Below are 23,105 nucleotides of genomic sequence, written 5' to 3'. Positions count from 1 at the left end.
TTCTCTCTCACGCAGGAAAAGAGATGACTGAGGGGTGAACTCATCGAGGTGTACAAGATTATGATAGGTATAGACAGGGCGGATAGGGAGCACCTGTTCCCCTCAGTCACGAGGGGACACTATTATTCTGTGATTCTGTTACAGATCAGATCTTGGAGGTATCGCTGCTGTATTCCCAGGAGGTGGTGGTCTGATTCGGAGAGCAAAAGCTTCCATCGAGGACGGGGTTCTCAATAAGAACAAACTGGAGGTGTGGGATGTTAGAATCTGCTCAGCACTGATTCATTTTTATTCATTGTTGTGTCCTGGAATAAACACGTGGATTGTAGCTGTCCATTCAAAACAAAAATAGAATTCGGAAATGTCTGGCCAGTAACTTCACCATGTCCACGTTACATCACTCAGCATCCTCAGCTGCATCACATCTGGTCCACGTTTCCCTAGCAGAGCGCACAGTTTCACAGCAGAGAGTACATTTCCACTGGAGAGATCGTAGTTTCTCAGCAGAGCGCACAGTTCACGGCAGAGAACACAGTAACACAGCAGAGAGCACAGTTTCACAGCAGAGAACACAGTAACACAGCAGAGAACACAGTAACACAGCAGAGAGCACAGTTTCACAGCAGAGAACACAGTAACACAGCAGAGAGCACATTTCCACAGGAGAGGTCGCCGTTTCCCAGCAGAGGCACAGTTCACAGCAGAGATCATATTCCACAGCAGAGAGCAGTTACACAGTCGAGATCTCGGTTCCACAGTAGAAATCACAGTTCAGCGATAGAGAATATACTGAAATATCGGAAAGCAGTTTAATTAACATCAGGGAAGACCTGTCAATAACAGAGTGAAGATGCAGATAACACAGTCACACAAGAGGAAAGAGGGGAGATTTTACAACAAAGAACAAAGACAAAGAAAAGTGCAGCAGAGGAACAGGCCCTTCGGCCCTCCAAGCCTGAGCCGACCATGTTGCCCACCTGAACTAAAATCTTCTAGTCTTCCTGGGTCCGTCTCCCTATATTCCCATCCTATTCATGTATTTGTCAAGATGCCCTTGAATGTCACTATCGTCCCTGCTTCCACCACCTCATCTGGCAGCGAGTTCCAGGCACCCACTAGCCTCTGTGTAAAAAAACTTGCCTCATACATCTCCTGTAAACCTTGCCTCTCACACCTTAAACCTATGCCCCCCAGTAATTGACCCCTCTACCCTGGGAAAAAGCCTCTGACTATCCACTCTGTCTATGCCCCTCATAATTTTGTAGACCACTTTCAGGTCACCCCTCAACCTCCGTCGTTCCAGTGAGAACAAACCAAATTTATTGAACTGCTCCTCATAGCTAATGCCCTCCATAATGCCCTCCATACCAGGCAACATCCTGGCAAATTTCTTCTGTACCCTCTCTAAAGCCTCCACATCCTTCTGGTAGTGTGGCGACCAGAATTGAACACTATGCTCCATGTGTGGCCTAACTAAGGTCCTACACAGCTGCAACATGACTTGCCAATTCTTATACTCAATGCCCCGGCCAATGAAGGCAAGCATGCCATATGCCTTCTTGACTACCTTCTCCACCTGTGTTGCCCCTTTCAGTGACCTGTGGACCTGTACACCTCGATCTCTCTGACTGTCAATACACTTGAGGGTTCTACCATTCACTGTATATTCCCTACCTGCATTAGATCTTCTAAAATGCATTACCTCACATTTGTCCGGATTAAACTCCATCTGCCATCTCTCCATCCAAGTCTCCAAACGATCTAAATCCTGCTGTATCCTCTGACAGTCCTCATCGCTATCCATAATTCCACCAACCTTTTTTCGTCTGCAATCTTACTAATCAGACCCGTTACATTTTTCTCCAAATCATTTATATATACTACGAACAGCAAAGATCCCAGCACTGATCCCTGCGGGACACCACCAGACATAGCCCTCCAGTCAGAAACGCATCCTTCCATTGCTACTCTCTGCCTTCTATGACCTAGCCAGGTCTGTATCCATCTTGTTAGCTCACCCCTGATCCCCTGTGACTTCACCTTTTGTACCAGTCTGCCATGAGGGACCTTGTCAAATGCTTTACTGAAGTCCATATAGACAACATCCACTGCCCTCGCTGCATCAATCATCTTTGTGACCTCTTCCAAAAATTCTATCAAGTTAGTGCGACATGACCTCCCCTTCACAAAACCGTGCTGCCTCTCTCTAATGCATCCATTTGTTTCCAAATGGGAGTAGATCCTGTCTCGAAGAATTCTCTCCAGTAATTTCCCTACGACTGATGTAAGACTCACCGATCTGTAGGTCCCTGCATTATCCTTGCTCCCCTTCTTAAACAAAGGAACAACATTGGCTATTCTCCAGTCCTCCGGGACATCACCTGAAGACAGAGAACACTGGAACTTAATGGGAACACTTTCTATATATGACCAGTCAGTCGATGTGTGTTATCTTGTGTAAGGTGACAGTGTCCAGCTGCTGTGTGTGTGTGTGTGTGTTGCATTGTTGGTGAGTTGCACAGTGGAATTGTGCCGCCAGGGTGCGCTGTCGAGCACATGTGGTCCTGATGAACAACATTGCGGAAGTAAGGAATTGTGTCGCTTCAACGCAGTAACAAATATGGAGCAGAGTGGCGCAGCGGAAGCGTGCTGGGCCCATAACCCAGAGGTCGATGGATCGAAACCATTCTCTGCTAGTTGTTTTTTATACTTTCCGTTACAGTCAAAAGAAACATTTAGCTTCTCACCACAAGTATATCTGACATTTCTTTCCAGGAAACGGGTTTTTTACTCGGCTGGAAGGGGGTTCCAGCAAACACTTAATTTGTGCAACCAATGTCTGAAATGGCATTTACTCCCACAGGACACACGCTGTAAATGCTGCAAACACACACAGGCTTTCCATGATTGCAGAATGTTCAGCACTATTCACAACTCTTCTGTTAATGAAACAGTCCATGTCCAAATGCAGCAATCCTGGACAATATCCAGGCTTGGGCTGAAAAGTTCCAGGAAAGACCATCTCTAATAAGTGAGAATCTAACCATCGCCCCTTGACATTCACCGGAATTCCCATCACTGAAACCCCACTGCCAACATCTGACTGATTGCCATTGGGCAGAAACTGAACTGGTCATATAAATACTGTGGCTAGAAGGCAGGCCAAAGACTCGGACTCCTGTGGCGAGGCACTCACTCCCTGACTCCCCAAACCCTGTCGACACAGCATAAATCAGGAATGTATTGGAATAATTTCCATCTCCTTTAACAGTTGCAATTTCAACAACACTGAATAGGTTTGACACCATCTAGGACAAAGCATCCTGCTTGATCGGTACCCCATCCACAAACACTCACTCGCTCCACCACTGATGCAGAGTGGCAGCGTGTATACCAGCTACAGGATTCACTGCAGGAAGTCACCAAGGCTCCTTTGGCAACACCTTCCAAACCCACATCCACCACCATCTAGAGAGGGACAAGGGCGGCCGACACCGCGACCTGGAGGCTCTCCTCCAGCCACTCACCATCATGTATTAGAACTATATCTCTGTTACTTCACTGCAGCTGGATTAATTATTTCTCTGATGTAATGTATCTGTCTCTGTGTATATCTGTGTCTGTGAGTACATGCGTGTTTCTATATATGTGTGTGTGTCTGAAAATATGTGTGAATGTTTATGTGCCTGTGTGTGTATACATGTATGTGCGGGTGTGTACAACTGTGTGTGTATAATGTGTGTGACCCTGTATACTGTGTGTGTACACGTGTATATTATACCTGTGTGTATGTTTGTGTATCCGTGTGTGTGCAACTGTGTGTATAATATGTGTGGGCCTGTACACTGTGTGTGTACGTGTGTAGAGCTGTGTGTGAATACCTGTGCATGTGTATGCTTGTGCGTGCGCGCACAGTCTTCCAATTGTATGTCATTATTGTTTCCTCTCTGAGAGTCTTTTAACCATTTCTAAATCTCTCAGAGGTACAATTGTTGAGTCTGATTGCTTTATGTGATTGCTATTTATGAGTGAGTACAGTGTCTTTCAGCAGCTTACTCTGAACAACCGTTTGAGAGTAATCCTGAATCTGTCATGCTCCAGGACTCAGTGTGAGGATGGATCATAAGACCATAAGACATAGGAGCGGAAGTAAGGCCATTCGGCACATCGAGTCCACTCCACCATTCAATCATGGCTGATTTCAACTCCATTTACCAGCTCTCTCTCCATAGCCCTTAATTCCTCGAGAAATCAAGAATTTATCAACTTCTGTCTTAAAGAAACTCAACGTCCCGACCTCCACCGCCCTCTGTGGCAATGAATTCCACAGAACCACCACTCTCTGGCTGAAGAAATTTCTCCTCAGCTCTGTTCTAAAGTGACTCCCTTTTATTCTAAGGCTGTGCTCCCGGGTCCTTGTCTCCCCTGCTAATGGAAACAACTTCCCTACGTCCACCCGATCTAAGCCATTCATTATCTTGTAAGTTTCTATTAGATCTCCCCTCAACCTCCTAAATTCCAATGAATATAATCCCAGGATCCTCAGACATTTATGAATTTTGTCACCGTTTAGAAAATAGTCCATGCCGCTATTCCTTTTTCCAAAGTGCAAGACCTCGCACTTGCGCACGTTGAATTTCATCAGCCATTTCTTGGACCACTCTCCTAAACTGTCTAAATCGTTCTGCAGCCTCCCCACCTCCTCCATACTACCTGCCCCTCCACCTATCTTTGTCTCATCGGCAAACTTAGCCAGAATGCCCTCAGTCCCGTCTTCTAGATCGTTAATATATAAAGAGAACAGCGGCCCCAACACTGAACCCTGCGGGACACCACTCGTCACCAGTTGCCATTCTGAAAAAGAACCTTTTATCCCAACTCTCTGCCTTCTGCCTGACAGCCAATCGTCAATCCATGTTAGTACCTTGCCTCGAAGACCATGGGCCCTTATTTTACTCAGCAGTCTCCCGTGAGGCACCTTCTCAAAGGCCTTTTGGAAGTCAAGATAGATAACATCCATTGGCTCTCCTTGGTCTAACCTATTTGTTATCTCTTCAAAGAACTCTAACAGGTTTGTCAGGCACGACCGTCCCTTACTAAATCCATGCTGACTTGTCCTAATCTGACCCTGCACTTCCAAGAATTTAGAAATCTCATCCTCAACAATGGATTCTAGAATCTTGCCAACAACCGAGGTTAGGCTAATTGGCCTATAAGTTTCCATCTTTTTCCTTGTTCCCTTCTCGAACAGGGGGGTTACAACAGCGATTTTCCAATCCTCTGGGACTTTCCGTGACTTCAGTGACTTTTGAAAGATCATAACTAACGCCTCCACTATTTCTTCAGCTATCTCCTTTAGAACTCTAGGATGTAGCCCATCTGGGCCCGGATATTTATCAATTTTTAGACCTCTTAGTTTCTCTAGCACTTTCTCCTTTGTGATGGCTACCATATTCAACTCTGCCCCCTGACTCTCCGGAATTGTTGGGATATTACTCATTTCTTCTACTGTGGAGACTGATGCAAAGTACCTATTTAGTTTCTCACCTATTTCCTTGTCTCCCATCACTAGATTACCAGCGTCATTTTGGAGCGGCCCAATGTCTACTTTTGCCTCCCGTTTGTTTTTAATGTATTTAAAGAAACCTTTGCTGTCATTCCTAAAGTTACTGGCTAGCCTACCTTCATAATTGATCCTCTCTTTCCTTATTTCTCTCTTTGTTATCCTCTGTTTGTTTTTGTAGCCTTCCCAATCTTCTGACTTCCCACTACTCTTTCCACATTATAGGCTTTCTCTTTCGCTTTGATGCATTCCCTATCTTCCTTTGTCAGCCATGGCTGCCTAATCCCCCCTCTGATAACCTTTCTTTTCTTTGGGATGAACCTCTGTACTGTGTCCTCAATTACTCCCAGAAACTCCTGCCGTTGCTGTTCTACTGTCTTTCCCACTAGGCTCTGCTCCCAGTCGATTTTCGTCAGTTCCTCCCTCATGCCCATGTAGTTACCTTTATTTAACTGTAATACCTTTACATCTGATTCTACCTTCTTTCTTTCAAATTGAAGATTGAATTCTACCATATTATGATCACTGCCTCCTAAGTGTTCCCTTACTTTAAGATCTTTAATCAAGTCTGGCTCATTACATAACACTAAGTCCAGAATGGCCTGTTCCCTCGTGGGCTCCATCACAAGCTGTTCCAAAAAGCCCTCCTGTAAACATTCAATGCATTCCCTTTCCTTGGGTCCACTGGCAGCATTATTTACCCAGTCCACCTGCATATTGAAGTCCCCCATGATCACTGTGACCTTGCCTTTCTGACATGCCCTTTCTATTTCGTGGTGCATTTTGTGCCCCCGGTCCTGACCACTGTTAGGAGGCCTGTACATAACTCCCATTATGGTTTTTTTGCCATTGTGGTTCCTCAACTCTACCCACACAGACGCCACATCATCTGACCCTCTGTCGTTGAGTGCTATTGATTTAATTTCATTACTAATTAACAAGGCAACCCCGCCCCCTCTGCCCACTTCTCTGTCTTTTCCATAGGTTGTGAATCCCTGGATGTTTAAATGCCAGTCCTGAACCCCCTGCAACCACGTCTCTGTGATGCCTACCACATCATACCTGCCAGTCACAATCTGGGCCACAAGCTCATCTACCTTGTTCCGTACACTGCGCGCATTTAAATATAGCACATTTAATTCTCTATTGACCGTCCCTTTTTGTTTTCATAGTGTGGTGGACTTTGGTTTACTGAGCCTTTCCATACACTGTGTCATATTTTGTGGGATGGGGACTCTTGTAACCTCTCCTGAGTTTTGTCTTTTCGTGCTTTTTTGTATTCCTAAGCAGCTACGCTTCCCACTGATTACTTCATCTCTTGGTTCCCTGACTTTCCCTTCCCCCCCAATCTCTAGTTTAAAGTCCGATTGACTACCCTATTTACTCTTTTCGCCAGAACACTGGTCCCAGCTCGGTTCAGGTGGAGACCATCCCAACGGTATAGGTCCCCCCTGTCCCAAAACTATGCCAGTGTCCCATGAAAAGGAACCCCTCTTTCCCACACCACTCTTTCAGCCACGTGTTAACTTCCCTTATTCTTGCCTCCCTATGCCAATTTGCATGTGGCTCAGGCAGTAATCCGGAGATTATGACCCTTGAGGACCTGTTTTTTAATTTGAATCCTAGCTCTTTATAATCTCTAAACAGGTCCTCTTTCCTAGACTTGCCTATGTTGTTGGTACCGACATGGACCACAACAACTGGATCCTCCCCCTCCCTCTCCAGTATCCTTTCAAGCCGGTCAGAGATGTCCCGCACCCTAGCACCGGGCAGGCAACATACCATGCGGGACTCTTTATCCTGCTCACAAAGGATACTATCTATCCCCCTGATAATAGAATCCCCTACAACTACAACTTGCCTATTTACTCCCTCCCCTTGAATGGCCTGCTGAACCATGGTGCCTTGGTCAGCTGACTCATCCTTCCTGCAGCCCTGTTCGCCATCCACACAGGGAGCAAGTGCCTCATACCTGTTGGACAGGGTCAAGGGATGAGGCTCCTGAGTTCCTGACTGCTGGTTCCCTTTACCTGCCTGACTTGCAGTCACACCCTGCTGTCCGTGGCCACGGGCAGGATTTAAACTACTTACTCTGACAGGTGTAACTGCCTCCTGAAACACAGTGTCCAGGTAAGTCTCCCCCTCCCGGATGTGCCTCAGTGTTTGAAACTCAGACTCCAGGTCATCAACTCTGAGCCGGAGCTCTTCGAGCAGCCAACACTTACAGCAGATGTGATCGCTGCAGCTCGCAATGGGATCTGCCAGCTCCCACATCAAGCAGCTCAAGCACATCACCTGACCAGCCATCACTAATTAATTAATTAGTTTAATTTAAGTGTCCGAGTTTAGCTGTGTTTTTTTTTAAATTTGGGGCAGATTTGCTATCAACCAATCAGATCACAGCTTCCCTCTGCCGTCACTTTTGGGGGGAAAAAACTGGAAAACGAAGTTACCGTTAGGTTTTTATCCTCACAGAGACTGCTCCTCCTCCTCCGAACGGCTCCCGAAATTAGGCCCGAAAAAAGAGAGAGAACAAAACAGCCGGGAAAAAGCACCTTCTCCCACTCTTCACCGAATTACCTCACTGCACCAAATTCTCACTCTGTCTGTGTCTCACTCACTCAGGCTGTGTCTCCTTGACCTGCGCAATGCTTACTAAGTTCACTTTCTGTCTGTCTTTTATACAGACTTTAGGATGACTCACACTAAAACTTCAAAGAGAAGAATACAATGTGTACCTTTGTGCCCCTCAACAGGCCTCAGGTGACTGCCAGATAACTGCCTCTCAGCAATTAGGGTGGGGGCAGCTTCAGCCAATCAGACACTAATCTACACTGCACTTTTAACTGAAAAACAGCAAAATTAGATTAACCACTTACCTTTCCTGGTTACCTCACTGCACCAAATTACCAAATTCTCACTCTGTCTGTGTCTCACTCACTCAGGCTGTGTCGCCTTGACCTGCGCAATGCGTTCAGATCCTACTCTGAACATGTGTCTATGAAATATCCTGCATCTGTCACACTGCAGGACTCAGTGTGATGATGGATCTTAGTCTGAATATGTGTTTGAGGATTATCCTGTACCTGTCAGGCTCTGTGACTCAGTGGGAGGATGCGGTTCAGGATGTGACATTTCAATCTCTGGGACAGTTTATAAGTTTGCATTCAATCCACGTAAATTTCCAGCACTGAAAGAAACCATTGCTGTGGGAGGTTTGAAGCAAACAATGCGAGAGTTTTGGACCAGCATTTAATATCAGAACACAATTGTGAAAGATAATGTAACCTTCAACCTGATACTGGATTGCTCTGGAAGTTTAACTCAGGTTGTACACATTGATTTGATCTGTGCCACTCAATCTGATTCTGAGTCAGAATTTTGACATGAATGTAAAATGGACCACAGTCTGGAATTGATACAGTATCTTCCATCAGGGACAGATTCAGTGAGAATTTTCCAATAGTTTGCAAATTACATCTCAGTTCATAGTCAGCAAAATTATATTGTATCTTTTATTTTCATAAACTAGGTGGGTTTTAAACAAGAATCAGTTTGTATCTTTGTCACTTTCAGCATATCTCAATCTGAGAATGCACCTGATATTTGTGTTTGCAGCTAATGTATTTGTGAGGACGCACTCTGAGGATTAGTACAGCCACCCCTGATGTGAGTGATGTAACTGGTATTTAACTCGAATCTCAGAGTACATTATTACGGTTAATTGTGTAATTCTTAACCGGAAACCATGTGTCAGTTTTCTCTGATATTGATTATTTCACTAAGCTGCTCCATTGTGGAACTGATACAGTGATGATGAGAATGGGTGAGAATTTGCACTGGGATTTATGGGGCCTCCTGTCAGTGGTACTGAGTTAGCGTGACATGGACACAGCGTCTGTCTCTCCTGCTGTTTGATTGATGGGTTGAAAATGTGTCTCTGGAACAGTTTCTGCTGCCTGAGACTGTGGAACTGATGACCTGTCTGTGTCTCTTTGCTCTGTCAGTGACAATGTGTGTGGGAAGGAGGTGGAGACACTCTTCCCTGTAACTTGTGTGGAGGAAACATCACATTTATTCATCTTCAGAAGATTCTGGTATTTGTCTGTGGAAACAAATGATATTTAAAAACTAAAGGACAGTCAACCATTAACCAATCACAGGCCAGGGAGAAGAATGTGGAGTTTTGATTGGCTGACATTTTCAAATTCGAAACTCCCGCCAATTTCAGTTCAGGAAAATCCCAAATAACGGAACGGCTCAATGTTCAGGAAACTATTTGAATCTCACACTTGGTGATCTGTTTATTGATTTTTCCATCCCAGAATCCGGGCGCTATTTTAGTAACAGATTGAATTTGTCAATCTCTTCTCTGTAACCGGCGGTAATAAGACCCCGTTCAGCAATTTAAAACGGAGCAAATCTCAGCTCACTGCAAAAGCAGGAACATCGAGATTACCAACCAACTCCTTCACACAGGCTTCACAGGGACAGAGAGAAAGGGCTGATTTCTGAGCCTCTCTCCTGAAAGCGGCCGGGAATGTTACACTGGGAAGTGTGGAGAGAATCCCCGACTCTATCCAGCCGGTGGAACAGGCAGCTTTGTGTCCGGAGAATAGGGAGGGCCGGGGAGAGGCAGATCTTAAAGCGCTGCAATGGACTCAGGTCCTGTGTGTGCTCAAATCTCGCTGGTTCCGTCCCCTGGGAAAACTGCGGAACAAACAGATCAGCCCGAAAATAACCTCTTCATTCCCGCCTTTACTCTGTTCCGGGAGCGGGAAACACATCACCCGAGAGAAAAAAAATAATAATTTCCTGATGAATTTAACTCACTAGTTGTTAAACTCTGAATATAGTTATCATTAAATTGAAATAATTACCTCCTGAAATTGTGTTTCTCCTCATTGTCCGTCACAAATACCAGACTGGGTTTAAAATCCGCTCTCAATTCAGTTTGATTCTCTTCTGTGTGAAAATGTCTGTTACGGGCGGGTATGAAGCCACATTCACAACATTCTGGAACAGGACAAATCTCTCTCCTCCACAAAGAGATTTCTCATCAAGTCAATGCGGGAAAAGATGGTGCAGCTTTTTCACAGAGATTGTGGGTGGCTCTTAAAAGAGCCGTTGTGTTTGGGGTGGTTTTCAATCCATTGTGGAGTTTTACTTGGAGCTGGTGTACTTGGTCACCGCCTTTGTCCCTTCCGACACGGCGTGCTTGGCCAGTTCCCCGGGCAGCAGCAGGCGCACGGCGGTCTGGATCTCCCGGGAGCTGATGGTGCTGCGCTTGTTGTAATGGGCCAGGCGGGAAGCCTCACCCGCGATGCGCTCGAAAATATCGTTGACGAACGAGTTCATGATGCTCATGGCCTTGGAGGAGATGCCGGTGTCGGGGTGAACCTGCTTCATCACTTTGTAGATGTAGATGGAGTAACTCTCCTTTCTCGACTTTCGCCGCTTCTTGCCGCCCTTTACTGCCGGTTTCTTAATGACTTTCTTGGCTCCCTTCTTGGAAGCTGGTTTCGATGTTGGTTTCTTCTCGTCAGCCATCGTCAATATCACCCAGAAATAAAGCAAACCCCTTCCGAGCGCTGATTAAATAGACAGATCCTCACATCTATGCTAATGAGGAATGGGGAAAGGAATGATTGTGATTGGACATTGTGAACATGAGGACAGCCAGTTATGTTCTGTTTATTTGATTAAATATAAAAGCAGACCAGTCAAAATTAGGATTTTCCACCAATCAGAAACCATCTTATACAAACATGAACTACATTTCAGAAACAATGTCCCCAGTCCCAGTTTGTCAGTGTGTAAAGATCCACCGGGAAAAGTCACTTGTCTGTCGGTGAGAGGGACTCTTCACCACAGAGGGAATGTGCAGGACTGTGGGGTTCATTCAGGAACTGTGAGTGTCTTGTAATATGTGAGTGTGAGTGTGGGATTTACTCACTCTCTGATACAGTGTGCGAGTGTGGGATGTACTCACTCTCTGACACAGTGTGTCTGTGGGATTTACTCACTCTCTGATATAGTGTGTGTGTGTGGGATTTACTCACTCTCTGATACAGTGTGTGAGTGTGAGATTTACTCACTCTCTGATACAGTGTGTGAGTGTGGGATTTACTCACTCTCTGATACAGTGTGTGAGTGTGGGATTTACTCACTCTCTGATACAGTGTGTGAGTGGGATTTACTCACTCTCTGATACAGTGTGTGGGTGTGGGAATTACTCACTCTCTGATACAGTGTGTGAGTGTGGGATTTACTCTCTCTGATACAGTGTGAGTGTCGGATTTACTCACTCTCTGATACAGTGTGTGAGTGTGGGATTTACTCACTCTCTGATACAGTGTGAGAGTGTGGGATTTACTCACTCTGATACAGTGTGTGAGTGTGGGATTTACTCACTCTCTGATACAGTGTGTGAGTGTGGGATTTACTCACTCTCTGATACAGTGTGAGTGTGGGATTTACTCACTCTCTGATACAGTGTGTTTGTGTGGGATTTACTCACTCTCTGATACAGTGTGTGAGTGTGGGATTTACTCACTCTCTGATACAGTGTGTGAGTGTGGGATTTACTCACTCTGATAGTGTGTTTGTGGGATTTACTCACTCTCTAATACAGTGTGTGAGTGTGGGATTTACTCACTCTCTGATACAGTGTGTGAGTGTGGGATTTCCTCACTCTCTGATACAGTGTGTGTGTGGGGGATTTCCTCACTCTCTGATACAGTGTGTGAGTGTGGAATTTCCTCACTCTCTGATACAGTGTGAGAGTGTGGGATTTACTCACTCTCTGATACAGTGTGTGAGTGTGGAATTTACTCACTATCTGATACAGTGTGTGAGTGTGGGATTTACAAACTCTGATAGTGTGTCTGTGGGATTTACTCACTCTCTGATACAGTGTGTGTGTGGGATTTACTTGCTCTCTGATACAGTGTGTGAGTGTGGGGTTTACTCACTCTCTGATACAGTGTGTGATTTATTCACTCTCTGATACAGTGTGAGTGTGGGATTTCCTCACTCTCTGATACAGTGTGTGTGTGTGTGGGGTTTACTTACTCTCTGATACAGTGTGTGTGTGGGATTTACTTGCTCTCTGAACAGTCTGTGAGTGTGGGATTTACTCACTCTCTGATACAGTGTGTGTGTGGGATTTACTCACTCTCTGATACAGTGAGTGTGGGATATACTCACTCTCTGATGGTGTGTGTGGGATTTACTCACTCTCTGATACAGTATGTGAGAGTGGGATTTCCTCCCTCTCTGATACTGTGTGTGAGATTTACTCACTCTTTGATACAGCGTTTTATGTGGGGAATTTACTCACTCTCGGATACAGTGTGAGAGTGTGGGATTTACTCACTCTCTGATACAGTGTGAGAGTGTGGGATTTACTCACTCTCTGACACAGGATGTGAGTGTGGGATTTACTCACTCTCTGATACAGTGTGTGAGTGTGGGATTTACTCACTCTCTGATAGTGTGTGAGTGTGGGATTTACTCGCTCTCTGATACAGTGTGTGAGTGTGGGATTTACTCACTCTCTGATAGTGTGTGAGTGTGGGATTTACTCGCTCTCTGATACAGTGTGTGAGTGTGGGATTTACTCACTCTCTGATACAGTGTGTGAGTGTGGGATTTACTCACTCTCTGATAGTGTGTGAGTGTGGGATTTACTCGCTCTCTGATACAGTGTGAGAGTGTGGGATTTACTCACTTTCTGATACAGTGTGTGAGTGTGGGATTTACTCACTCTCTGATACAGTGTGTGAGTGTGAGTATTACTGTAGCTGAAGCCTTACCAACGTTTTACAGTTCCAGCAGAACCTGCGTGTTCCTAAACTCTATGCCTCGGCTAATATAGACTGTGGTACCATAGGCCTGGCATTTTCAAGCTCAGGGTTGTGACCTGTGGGTGGATCTCAGGAAGGTTCCAGGATGTTGGCGGTGATCAAGATTGCGGGAGGAATGGCCAATGGTCACGACCAGCTTTTAAAAGTGCCGGCCGTTATGGCTGTTTGAGATTAACGGCCATCCCGCGCATGCCTGCCTTATCAAGTAGTGCGCAAGGTGTACCGGCTCCTCCTGATGTCAGTGCACAGTCCCAGACCAGTTATTTTCAGCAAATTCTCGAGTCCTCCCAGTGGAAGCGCTGGCAGACTGCAGGTCACACGCCACTTACGCTGACATCACGTGTTCTGGGCCCGAGAGAGATTCCTCCATTTTGCAGCTGCCAGCAGTGCTGGAGTGAACTCCAGGGCCTCTGGGGAACAACCCATGAAGAAGCTGAAAACAGGAACAAAGCAGCACAATGATGATTATTTGAGGGGTGGGTTTATAAATTGTGCCACTGCAATCAGGAGTCAAATTTCATGGGTGTTACATACAGGGAATTACTGGCAAATGAATGTTTAAAACCTCAAATTGTCAAAGACGTTTGAAGAATAAACATGGTGAGTTCGAGGACAAACGTCTGTAATTTTTTCAACGGATGCAGTGAGATCTTCAATCATCAGCTGGAGTCATTATCAGAAATGTAACATTGAATAACAAAGCAAGTGAGATCGTGGGGACCAAGCAGGCTCACCTGTCACATTAAAGTCAAGTGAAAATGGTGGGTCGCGAAGATCAGCCGGAGATGGTCGCAAAGGCCGCCCAGCGTTGGTCCCGAAGGATGGCCGGTTGGTAAAAATGGGACCCCGGTTAAAAAGATGGATCCACACTGCCATAGGCTTCCTTAACCATTGTATCCAGCTGCTCTGCTACCTTAAGGTACTGGTGTACATGCACACCAAGATCCCTCCGGTCCTTCGTGCCTCCCAGCGTCCTGCCATTTATCATGTATTTTCTTGTCTTGTTTGTCCTGCCCAAGTGCATCTCTTCCAGATTGAATTCCGTTTGCCACTGATCAGTCCATCTGTGTCCTCCTGTATTCGGAGGCTATCCTCCTCAATATTTACCACCCCACCAAATTTCATATTAGCAGCAAACTTACTGATCAACCCTCCTATATTCATATCTAAAGCATTTGTATCAACCACAAACAGCCAGGGCCTCAACACTGATCCCTGTGGGAAACCACTGGACACGATCTTCCAATCAGAGGCTCTGGACTGGTTTAGCACAGTGGACTAAGCAGCTGGCATGTAATGCAGAACAATGCCAGCCACGAAGGTTCAATTCCCGTACCGGCCTCCCCGAACTGGTGCCGGAATGTGGCGACTTGGTGCTTTTCACAGTAACTTCATTGAAGCCTACTTGTGACAATAAGCAATTATTATTGTTAGAAAAACACTCCTCCACCAACAGCCTCTGCTTCCTGCCACTCAGCAATTTTGGATCCAATTTGCCAAATTTCCTTCGGTCCCTTGGGCATGTGTCTTCACATCAGTCACCCATGTGGGACCTGATGAAAAGCCTTGCTGAAGTCCAAGTAGATTACGTCAAATGCATTTCACTCATCTACACACCTGTTCACCTCTTCGAAACATTCAATCCATTTCGCTTCTGCTGTTTTGAGCCCTCGATATCTGCCACAAGCCTCCCCTTTTCTACTTATCCAACGCTGTATATCTCTCAATATACATGGTTGACTAGATATGTTGGTCCCACCCTTTTCTTGATTGGAACATGTTGGCCGTGTACTCTCCCTATTTCCTTGTTGAATGTGTCCCACTGTTCTGTCACAGATTTACCTAAAGGTGTCTGCTCCCGATCCACTCTGGCCAGATCTGATCTGATTCAAATCAGCCTTCCTCCAGTTGTGAACTTTGATCTCAGGTCCATCCTTGTCCTTTTCCATGACTATCTTGAATCTAATGACGTTATGATCACTGTCTGCAAAATGCTCCCCCAACGATACTTCAACCACTTGTCCAGCTTCGTTACTGAAAGTGAAGTCCAAGACCGCCCCTCTCTTGTCTGTCCTTCTACGTACTGGCTTAAAAAGTTCTCATGGATGCATTTAAAGAATTCCGCTCCCTCTAAACCTTTCGCACTATGACTACCCCAGTTCATATTGGGGAAGTTGAGATCCCCCACTGTTCCCACTATCACAACCCTATTACTTTTCCTCTTCTCTGAAATTTTCCTCCATATTTGTTCTAATGTTAGCTCTAATATTTGGGCCCCACAAGGCTGCCTACTTAGCCCCTTACTATACTCCCTGTACTCACACGACTGAGTGGAAAATTTGGTTCCAACTCCATCTACACGTTTGCAGACGATACGACCATAGTGGGCCGGATCACGAATAACGACGACTCAGAATGCAGGAGGGAGATTGAGAATCTAGTGGAGTGGTGCAGCGACAACAACCTCTCCCTCAATGCCAGCAAAACTAAAGAATCATAGAATTTACAGTGCAGAAAGAGGCCATTCGGCCCATCGAGACTGCACCCACTCTTTGAAAGAGCACCCTCCCCAAGCCCACACCTCCACCCTATCCCCATAACCCAGTAACCCCACCCAACACTAAGGGCAATTTTGGACACTAAGGGCAATTTATTATGGCCAATCCACCTAACCTGCACATCTTTGGACTGTGGGAGGAAACCGGAGCACCCGGAGGAAATCCACGCACACACGGGGAGAACGTGCAGACTCCGCACAGACAGTGACCCAAGCCGGGAATCGAAACTGGGACCCTGGAGCTGTGAAGCAATTGTGCTAACCACCATGCTACCGTGCTGCCCTTCATTGTCTTCAGAAGGCAAAGAATGGTACACACCCCTGTCAGTTTCTATGAGGCCGAGGTGGATATGGTTAGCAGTTTCAAATTCCTAGTACACCGCTCCAAAAATCTGTCCTGGTCCACCCACATCAACGCTATCACCAAGAAATCTCAACAGGGCCTTTACTTCCTCAGGAAACTAAGGAAATTCGGCATGTCCACATTAACTCTTACCAACTTTTACAGATGCACCATAGAAAGCATCCTAGCTGCTGCATCACGGCCTGGTATGGCAACTGCTCGGCCCAAACCCGCAAGACACTTCAGAGAGTCGTGAACACAGCCCAGTCCATCACACGAACCTGCCTCCCATCCATTTACTCCATCTACACCTCCCGCTGCCTGGGGAAAGCGGCAAGCACAATCAAAGACCCCTCCCACCCGGCTTACTCACTCTTCCAACTTCTTCCATCGGGCAGGAGACACAAAAGTCTGGTAACACGCACAAACAGACTCAAAAACAGCTTCTACCCCACTTTTACCAGACTCCTAAACGACCCTCTTATGGACTGACCTCATTAACACTACACCCTGTATGCTTCACCCGATGCCGGTGTCTATGTAGTTACATTGTGTACCTTGTGTTGCCCTATTATGTATTTTCTTTTATTTCCTTTTCATGTACTTAATGATCTGTTGAGCTGCTCGCAGAAAAATACCTTTCGCTGCGAGCAGCTCAACAGATCATTAAGTACATGAAAAGAAAAGGGAATAAAAGAAAATACATAATGGGGCAACACAACATGTACAATGTAACTACATAAGCACTGGCATCGGATGAAGCATACAGGGTGTAGTGTTAATGAAGTCAGTCCATAAGAGGGTCATTTCGGAGTCTGATAACAGTGGGGAAGAAGCTGTTTTTGAGTCTGTTCGTGCATGTTGTCAGACTTCTGTATCTCCTGCCCGATGGAAGAAGTTGGAAGAGTGAATAAGCCGGGTGGGAGGGATTATTGATTATGCTGCCCGCTTTCCCCAGGCAACGGGAGGTGTAGATGGAGTCAATGGATGGGAGGCAGGTTCGTGTGATGGACTGGGCGGTGTTCACTACTCTCTGAAGTTTCTTGCGGTCCTGGGCCGAGCAGTTGCCATACCAGGCTGTGATGCAGCCCGATAGGATGCTTTTATTGGTGCATCTGTAAAAGTTGGTAAGGGTTAATGTGGACATGCCGAATTTCCTTAGTTTCCTGAGGAAGTATAGGTGCTGTTGTGCTTTCTTGGTGGTAGCGTCGACGTGGGTGGACCAGGACAGATTTTTGGAGATGTGCACCCCCAGGAATTTGAAACTGCTAACCATCTCCACCTCGGCCCCGTTGATGCTGACAGGGGTGTGTACAGTACTTTGCTTCCTTAAGTCATTTACCAGCTCTTTAGTTTTGCTGGCATTGAGGGAGAAATTGTTGTCGCTACACCACTCCACTATGTTCTCTATCTCCCTCCTGTATTCGGACTCATCGTTATTCGAGATCCGGCCCACTATGGTCGTATCGTCAGCAAACTTGTAGATGGAGTTGGAACCAAGTTTTGCCACACAGTCGTGTGTATACAGGGAGTAGAGTAGGGGGCTGAGTACGCAGCCTTGCGGGGTGCCAGTATTGAGGACTATTGTGGAGGAGGTGTTGTTGTTCATTCTTACTGATTGTGCTCTGTTGGTCAGAAAATCGAAGATCCAGTTGCAGAGTGGGGAGCCACGTCCTAGGTTTTGGAGCTTTGATATGAGCTTGGCTGGGATTATGGTGTTGAATGCGGAGCTGTAGTCAATAAATAGATGCTCTAGGGATGAGTGTAGGGCCAGGGAAATGGTGTCTGGTGTGGACCGGTTGCAGCGGTATGCGAATTGCAGTGGATCAAGGCGTTCTGGGAGTACGGAGGTGATGTGCTTCATGATCAACCTCTCAAAGCACTTCATTACGACTGAAGTCAGGGCAACTGGTCAGTAGTCATTGAGGCACGTTGCCTGGTTCTTCTTTGGTACCGGTATGATGGTGGTCTTCTTGAAGCAGGTGGGGACCTTGGAGTGGAGTAGGGACAGGTTAAAGATGTCCGCGAATATCTCTGCCAGCTGCTCCGCGCAGGCTCTGAGTGCACGACCAGGGATCCCGTCTGGGCCCGTCGCCTTCCAAGGGTTCACTTTCAGGAAGGCCAATCTGACTTTGGAAGCTGTGATGGTGGGTATGGGTGAATTATGGGCTGCTGGGGCACTCGCCAGCAGATTGTTGGTTACCTGCTCGAACCGAGCATAGAATGCATTAAGTTCCTCGGGGAGGGGTGCGCTGCTGCCAGAGATACTGTTCGGCTTCGCTTTGTAGCCCGTTATGTTGTTTAGTCCTTGCCACAACCGTCGGCAGTCTGTCTGTGACTCTCGCTTGGTTTGATCTTCTCTCTTTGCATCTAACCGCATTATTGTGTGTGAAAGTGTGTATTACCCTCATTGACTCGCTCTGTGCGTGTGTGAGAGCGAGTGCCTGTGTGAGAGTGAGTGCGAGAGCGTGTGTACGTGAGTGCATGTGTATGGGAGAGAGTGCGTGTGTATGAGAGAGTGTGTGTGTATGAGAGAGTGCGTGTGTATGAGAGACTGTGTGTGTATGAGAGAGTGCGAGTGTATGAGAGAGTGCGTGTGTGAGCATGTGTGTTTGTGAGCATGTTTGCATTTTACCCTCATTATCTCTCTTTGATATATAAAACATATTTTACTGTTCCTGCCCAGATACTGGTGTGTGTGAGAGAGAGTGTGAGTGTATGGTTTACCATCATTTGTTCTCTATGATATATGATGCACATTGTACTGCTTATTAGTCAGTTACTGTTGTTACATTGAGTGTGAGTATCTGAAAGTGTGTGAATATGAAAGAGTGTGAGTGTGTGAGGGAGCATATGCAAGAAAGTGTGTCAGTCTGTGTGAGGGAGTGTGCGAGTGTGAGAAATAGTCTGCATGAGTGAGAGTGTGTGGGGAGAGAGTGTGTGTTTTACCTTCATTGTCTCTGTGATATATAACATATTTTACTGCTCAGTAACAGGTGTATGACTGTGTTTTATCCTCACTGCCTGTCTATCATATAGACCGCATTGCGGTCACTGCATCCAGAAAGTGTACCTGAGCAAGACACCCTAGGTGTTCAAGTCAAGGCAAGCATCCAGCACAGCCCAATAGAGCGGAGCTGCTGATTGGCTGTTGTGGGGACAATTTGCATCTGTACATTGCGATCACTGCATCCAAAAGGTGGTTTGTGGAAGAGCTGTTGTCAAGTGACAGTTAAACCCGAAACACTTCTTCAGTGTTTCCCTCCCTACCTCCTCCTCTAACCAAAAAAAAAAAGAAGACAATCTCTGTAAGGATCCCAGCCGAGTAAAGATCAAGAGGGATACTTGAGGGCAGGTAGAAGTAGAAAGACGTTGAACCGTGACGTCACAGCCTGCAGGTAAATGATTGGCTTGACTGGTAAGTAGTTTTTCTTTTCCCGGAGGTGTTATCGTGCGGGGCGCAGTGGTTGCTGAGTCTGTGCTTGCTGAGAAGGGGTGTACATTTTTTTTTTCAAATTTACTGTTGGGGGTGTAAAAATGGCAGGTGATCCCAGACCCGTGTTATGCTCCTCTTGCTCTACGTGGGAGTTCAGGGTCGCGGCAGATGCTCCTGACTCCTTCGTGTGCGGGAAGTGTGTCCAGCTGCAGCTCCTGTTAGACCGCATGATGGCTCTGGAGCTGCGGATGGACTCACTTTGGAGCATCTGCGATGCTGAGGAGGTCGTGGATAGCACGTTCAGTGAGTTGGTCACACCGCAGATTAGGATTGGTAAGGGCGACAGCGAATGGGTGACCAAAAGGCAGAGAAAGGGCAGGAAGGCAGTGCAGGTGTCCCCAGCAGCCATCTCCCTCCAAAACAGGTATACCGTTTTGGATACTGTTAGGGGAGATGACTCTCCAGGGGAAGGCAGTAGTAGCCAGGCTCATGGCACCATGGCTGGCTCTGCTGCACAGAAGGGAGGGAAAAAGACTGGCAGGGCTATAGTCATAGGGGATTCAATCGTAAGGGGAATAGACAGGCATTTCTGTGGTCGAAAACGAGACTCCCGAATGGTTATGTTGCCTCCCGGGTGCACGGGTCAGGGTTATCTCAGATCGGCTGCAGGAAATACTGAAGGGGGAGGGTGAACAGCCAGTTGTCGTAGTGCATATAGGCACCAAAGATATAGGTAAAAAACGGGATGAGGTCCTACAATCAGAATTTAGGGAGTTAGGAGACAAGTTAAAAAGTAGGACCTCAAAGGTAGTAATCTCAGGATTGCTACCAGTGCCACGAGACAGTCAGATTAGAAATTCTAGAATAGTCAGAGTTAATACGTGGCTTGAGAGATGGTGCAGGAGGGAGGGTTTCCGATTTTTGGGACATTGGAACCGGTTCAGGGGGCAGTGGGACCATAACAAATTGGATGGTCGACACCTGGGCAGGACTGGAACCAATGTCCTAGAGTGCGCTTTTGCTAACACTGTTGTGGAGGTTTTAAACTAATGTGGCAGGGGGATGGGAACCAGATTAGGAAGTTAGAGGTCGTAAAGAGGCAGCAACTAAAGCCAGTAAGGTACTAGATAATAAACTCAATGTGACTAAGGGGAAGGGTAGACAGGGAAGAGATGATGAACGCAAAGGGACAGAGGTTTCAATGCGAGAAGTGTAGCAGGTAAGGCAGATGAACTTAGGGCTTGGTTAGTACCTGGGAATATGATGTTATTGGTATTACTGAGACTTGGTTGAGGGAAGGGCAAGACTGGCAACTAAATATCCCAGGGTATAGATGCTTCAGGAGGGATAGAGAGGGAGGGAAAAGGAGTGGAGGAGTTGCATTACTGGTCAGAGATGATATCACAGCTGTGATTAAGGAGGGCACGATGGAGGATTCGAGCACCGAGGCAATATGAGTAGGGCTAAGAAATAGGAAGGGTGCAGTAATATTGTTGGGACTTTACTACAGGCCTCCCAAAAGCGAGCGTGAAGTAGAGGTACAAATATGTAGACAAATTATAGAAAAATGTAGGAGCAATAGGGTGGTTGTGATGGGAGATTTTAGCTTCCCCAATATTGAATGGGACTCATGTAGTGTTGGAGGCGTAGATGGAGCAGAATTTGTAAGGAGCATCCAGGAGAGTTTTTTAGAGCAGTGTGTAAATAGTCCAACTCGGGAAGGGGCCATACTGGGCCTGGTATTGGAGAATGATCCCGGCCATGTGGTTGAAGTTTCAGTCGGTGATTACTTTGGGAATACCGATCACAATTCCGTAAGTTTTAGAATACTCATGGACAAAGACGAAAGTGGTCCTAAAGGAAGAGTACTAAATTGGGGAAAGGCCAAGTTTAACAAAATTCGACAGGAGCTAGGGAATGTGGATTGGGAGCAGCTGTTTAAGGGTAAATCCACATTTGAAATGTGGGAGTCTTTTAAGGAAAGGTCGATTAGAGTGCAGGACAGACATGTCCCTGTGAAAATGAGGGATAGATATGGCAAGATTAGGGAACCATGGATGACGGGTGGAATTGTGAGACTAGCTAAGATGAAAAAGGAAGCATGCATAAGATCCATGTGACTTAAAACTAATGAAGCTTTGGAGGAATATCGGGAAAGTGGGACAAATCTCAAATGCGCAACAAAGAGGGCTAAAAGGGGTCATGAAATATCTTTGGCAAACAGGGTTAAGGAAAATCCCAAAGCCTTTTATTCGTATATAAGGAGCAAGAGGGTAACTAGAGAAAGGATTGGCCCACTCAAAGACAAAACAGGGGATTTATGCGTGGAGTCAGAGGAAATGGGTGAGATTCTTCATGAGTACTTTGCATCGGTATTCACCAAGGAGAGGGATATGACGGATGTTGAGGCTAGGGATGGATGATTAAATACTCTAGGTCAAGTCGGCATAAGGAAGGGGGAAGTTTTGCGTATTTTAAAAGGCATTAAAGGGGCTGTTTAGCACACTGGGCTAAATCGCTGGCTTTGAAAGCAGACCAAGGCAGGCCAGCAGCACGGTTCAATTCCCGTAACAGCCTCCCCGAACAGGCGCCGGAATGTGGTGACTAGGGGCTTTTCACAGGAACTTAATTGAAGCCTACTTGTGACAATAAGCGATTTTCATTTCATTTTCATTTCATTTATTCATTCATTCATTCATTCATTTCATTTCATTTTCATTAAGGTGGACAAGTCCCCAGGTCCGAATGGGATCTATCCCAGGTTTCTGAGGGAAGTGAGGGACAAAATAGCTGGGGCCTTAACAGATATCTTTGCAGCATCCTTGAGCACGGGTGACGTTGCGGCGGACTGGAGAATTGCTAATGTTGTCCCTTTGTTTAAGAAGGGTAGCAGGGATAATACAGGCAATTATAGACCTGTGTGCTTGACGTCAGTGGTAGGCAAACTGTTGGAGAAGATACTGAGGGACAGGACCCATTCACATTTGGAAGAAAATAGATTTATCAGTGATAGGCAGCATGGTTTTGTGCAGGGAACGTCATGTCTTACAAACCTCATAGAATTGTTTGAGGAAGTGACAATGTTAATTGATGAGGGAAGGGCTGTAGTTGTCATATACATGGACTTCAGTAAAGCGTTGGATAAAGTTTCCCATGGCAGGTTGATGGAAAAAGTGAAATCGTATGGGGTTCAGGGTGTACTAGCTAGTTGGATAAAGAACTGGCTGGGCAACAGGAGACATAAAGGCAAGTGATAGATTTGTTAGTGGGGGAGCATTTTGGAGATAGTGACCACAATTCTGTGACTTTCACTTTAGTAATGGAGAGGGATAGGTACG

The 23,105-nt window shown here is 46.2% G+C and overlaps 1 protein-coding gene and 1 non-coding gene across 2 annotated transcripts in view; one reads left to right on the top strand and one right to left on the bottom strand.

Moving 5' to 3' along the window:
- Nucleotides 1–253: 253 nt before the first annotated feature.
- The window catches only part of LOC140400032 (histone H2B-like), a 61,605-nt gene continuing 38,753 nt past the window's right edge, over nucleotides 254–23,105 (bottom strand). The window contains exons 3-5 of the mRNA XM_072489518.1: nucleotides 10,444–13,864; nucleotides 2,296–2,381; nucleotides 254–789 (exon numbers count right to left, since the gene is read on the bottom strand). Of these exons, the coding sequence (XP_072345619.1) occupies nucleotides 10,727–11,113 (387 nt within the window). The 5' untranslated portion in view covers nucleotides 11,114–13,864 and the 3' untranslated portion in view covers nucleotides 254–789; nucleotides 2,296–2,381; nucleotides 10,444–10,726. The remainder of the gene's footprint in view (nucleotides 790–2,295; nucleotides 2,382–10,443; nucleotides 13,865–23,105) is intronic.
- trnam-cau (transfer RNA methionine (anticodon CAU)) lies at nucleotides 2,625–2,696 on the top strand. The gene has a single exon. It is a non-coding gene; the product is annotated as a tRNA-Met (tRNA).

This window comes from Scyliorhinus torazame, chromosome 24, assembly GCF_047496885.1.
Source record: "Scyliorhinus torazame isolate Kashiwa2021f chromosome 24, sScyTor2.1, whole genome shotgun sequence".
NCBI classification, from domain to species: Eukaryota; Metazoa; Chordata; class Chondrichthyes; order Carcharhiniformes; family Scyliorhinidae; genus Scyliorhinus; species Scyliorhinus torazame.
Note: the sequence above shows the minus strand (reverse complement) of the source record. Positions and strands in the feature narration are given on the sequence as shown.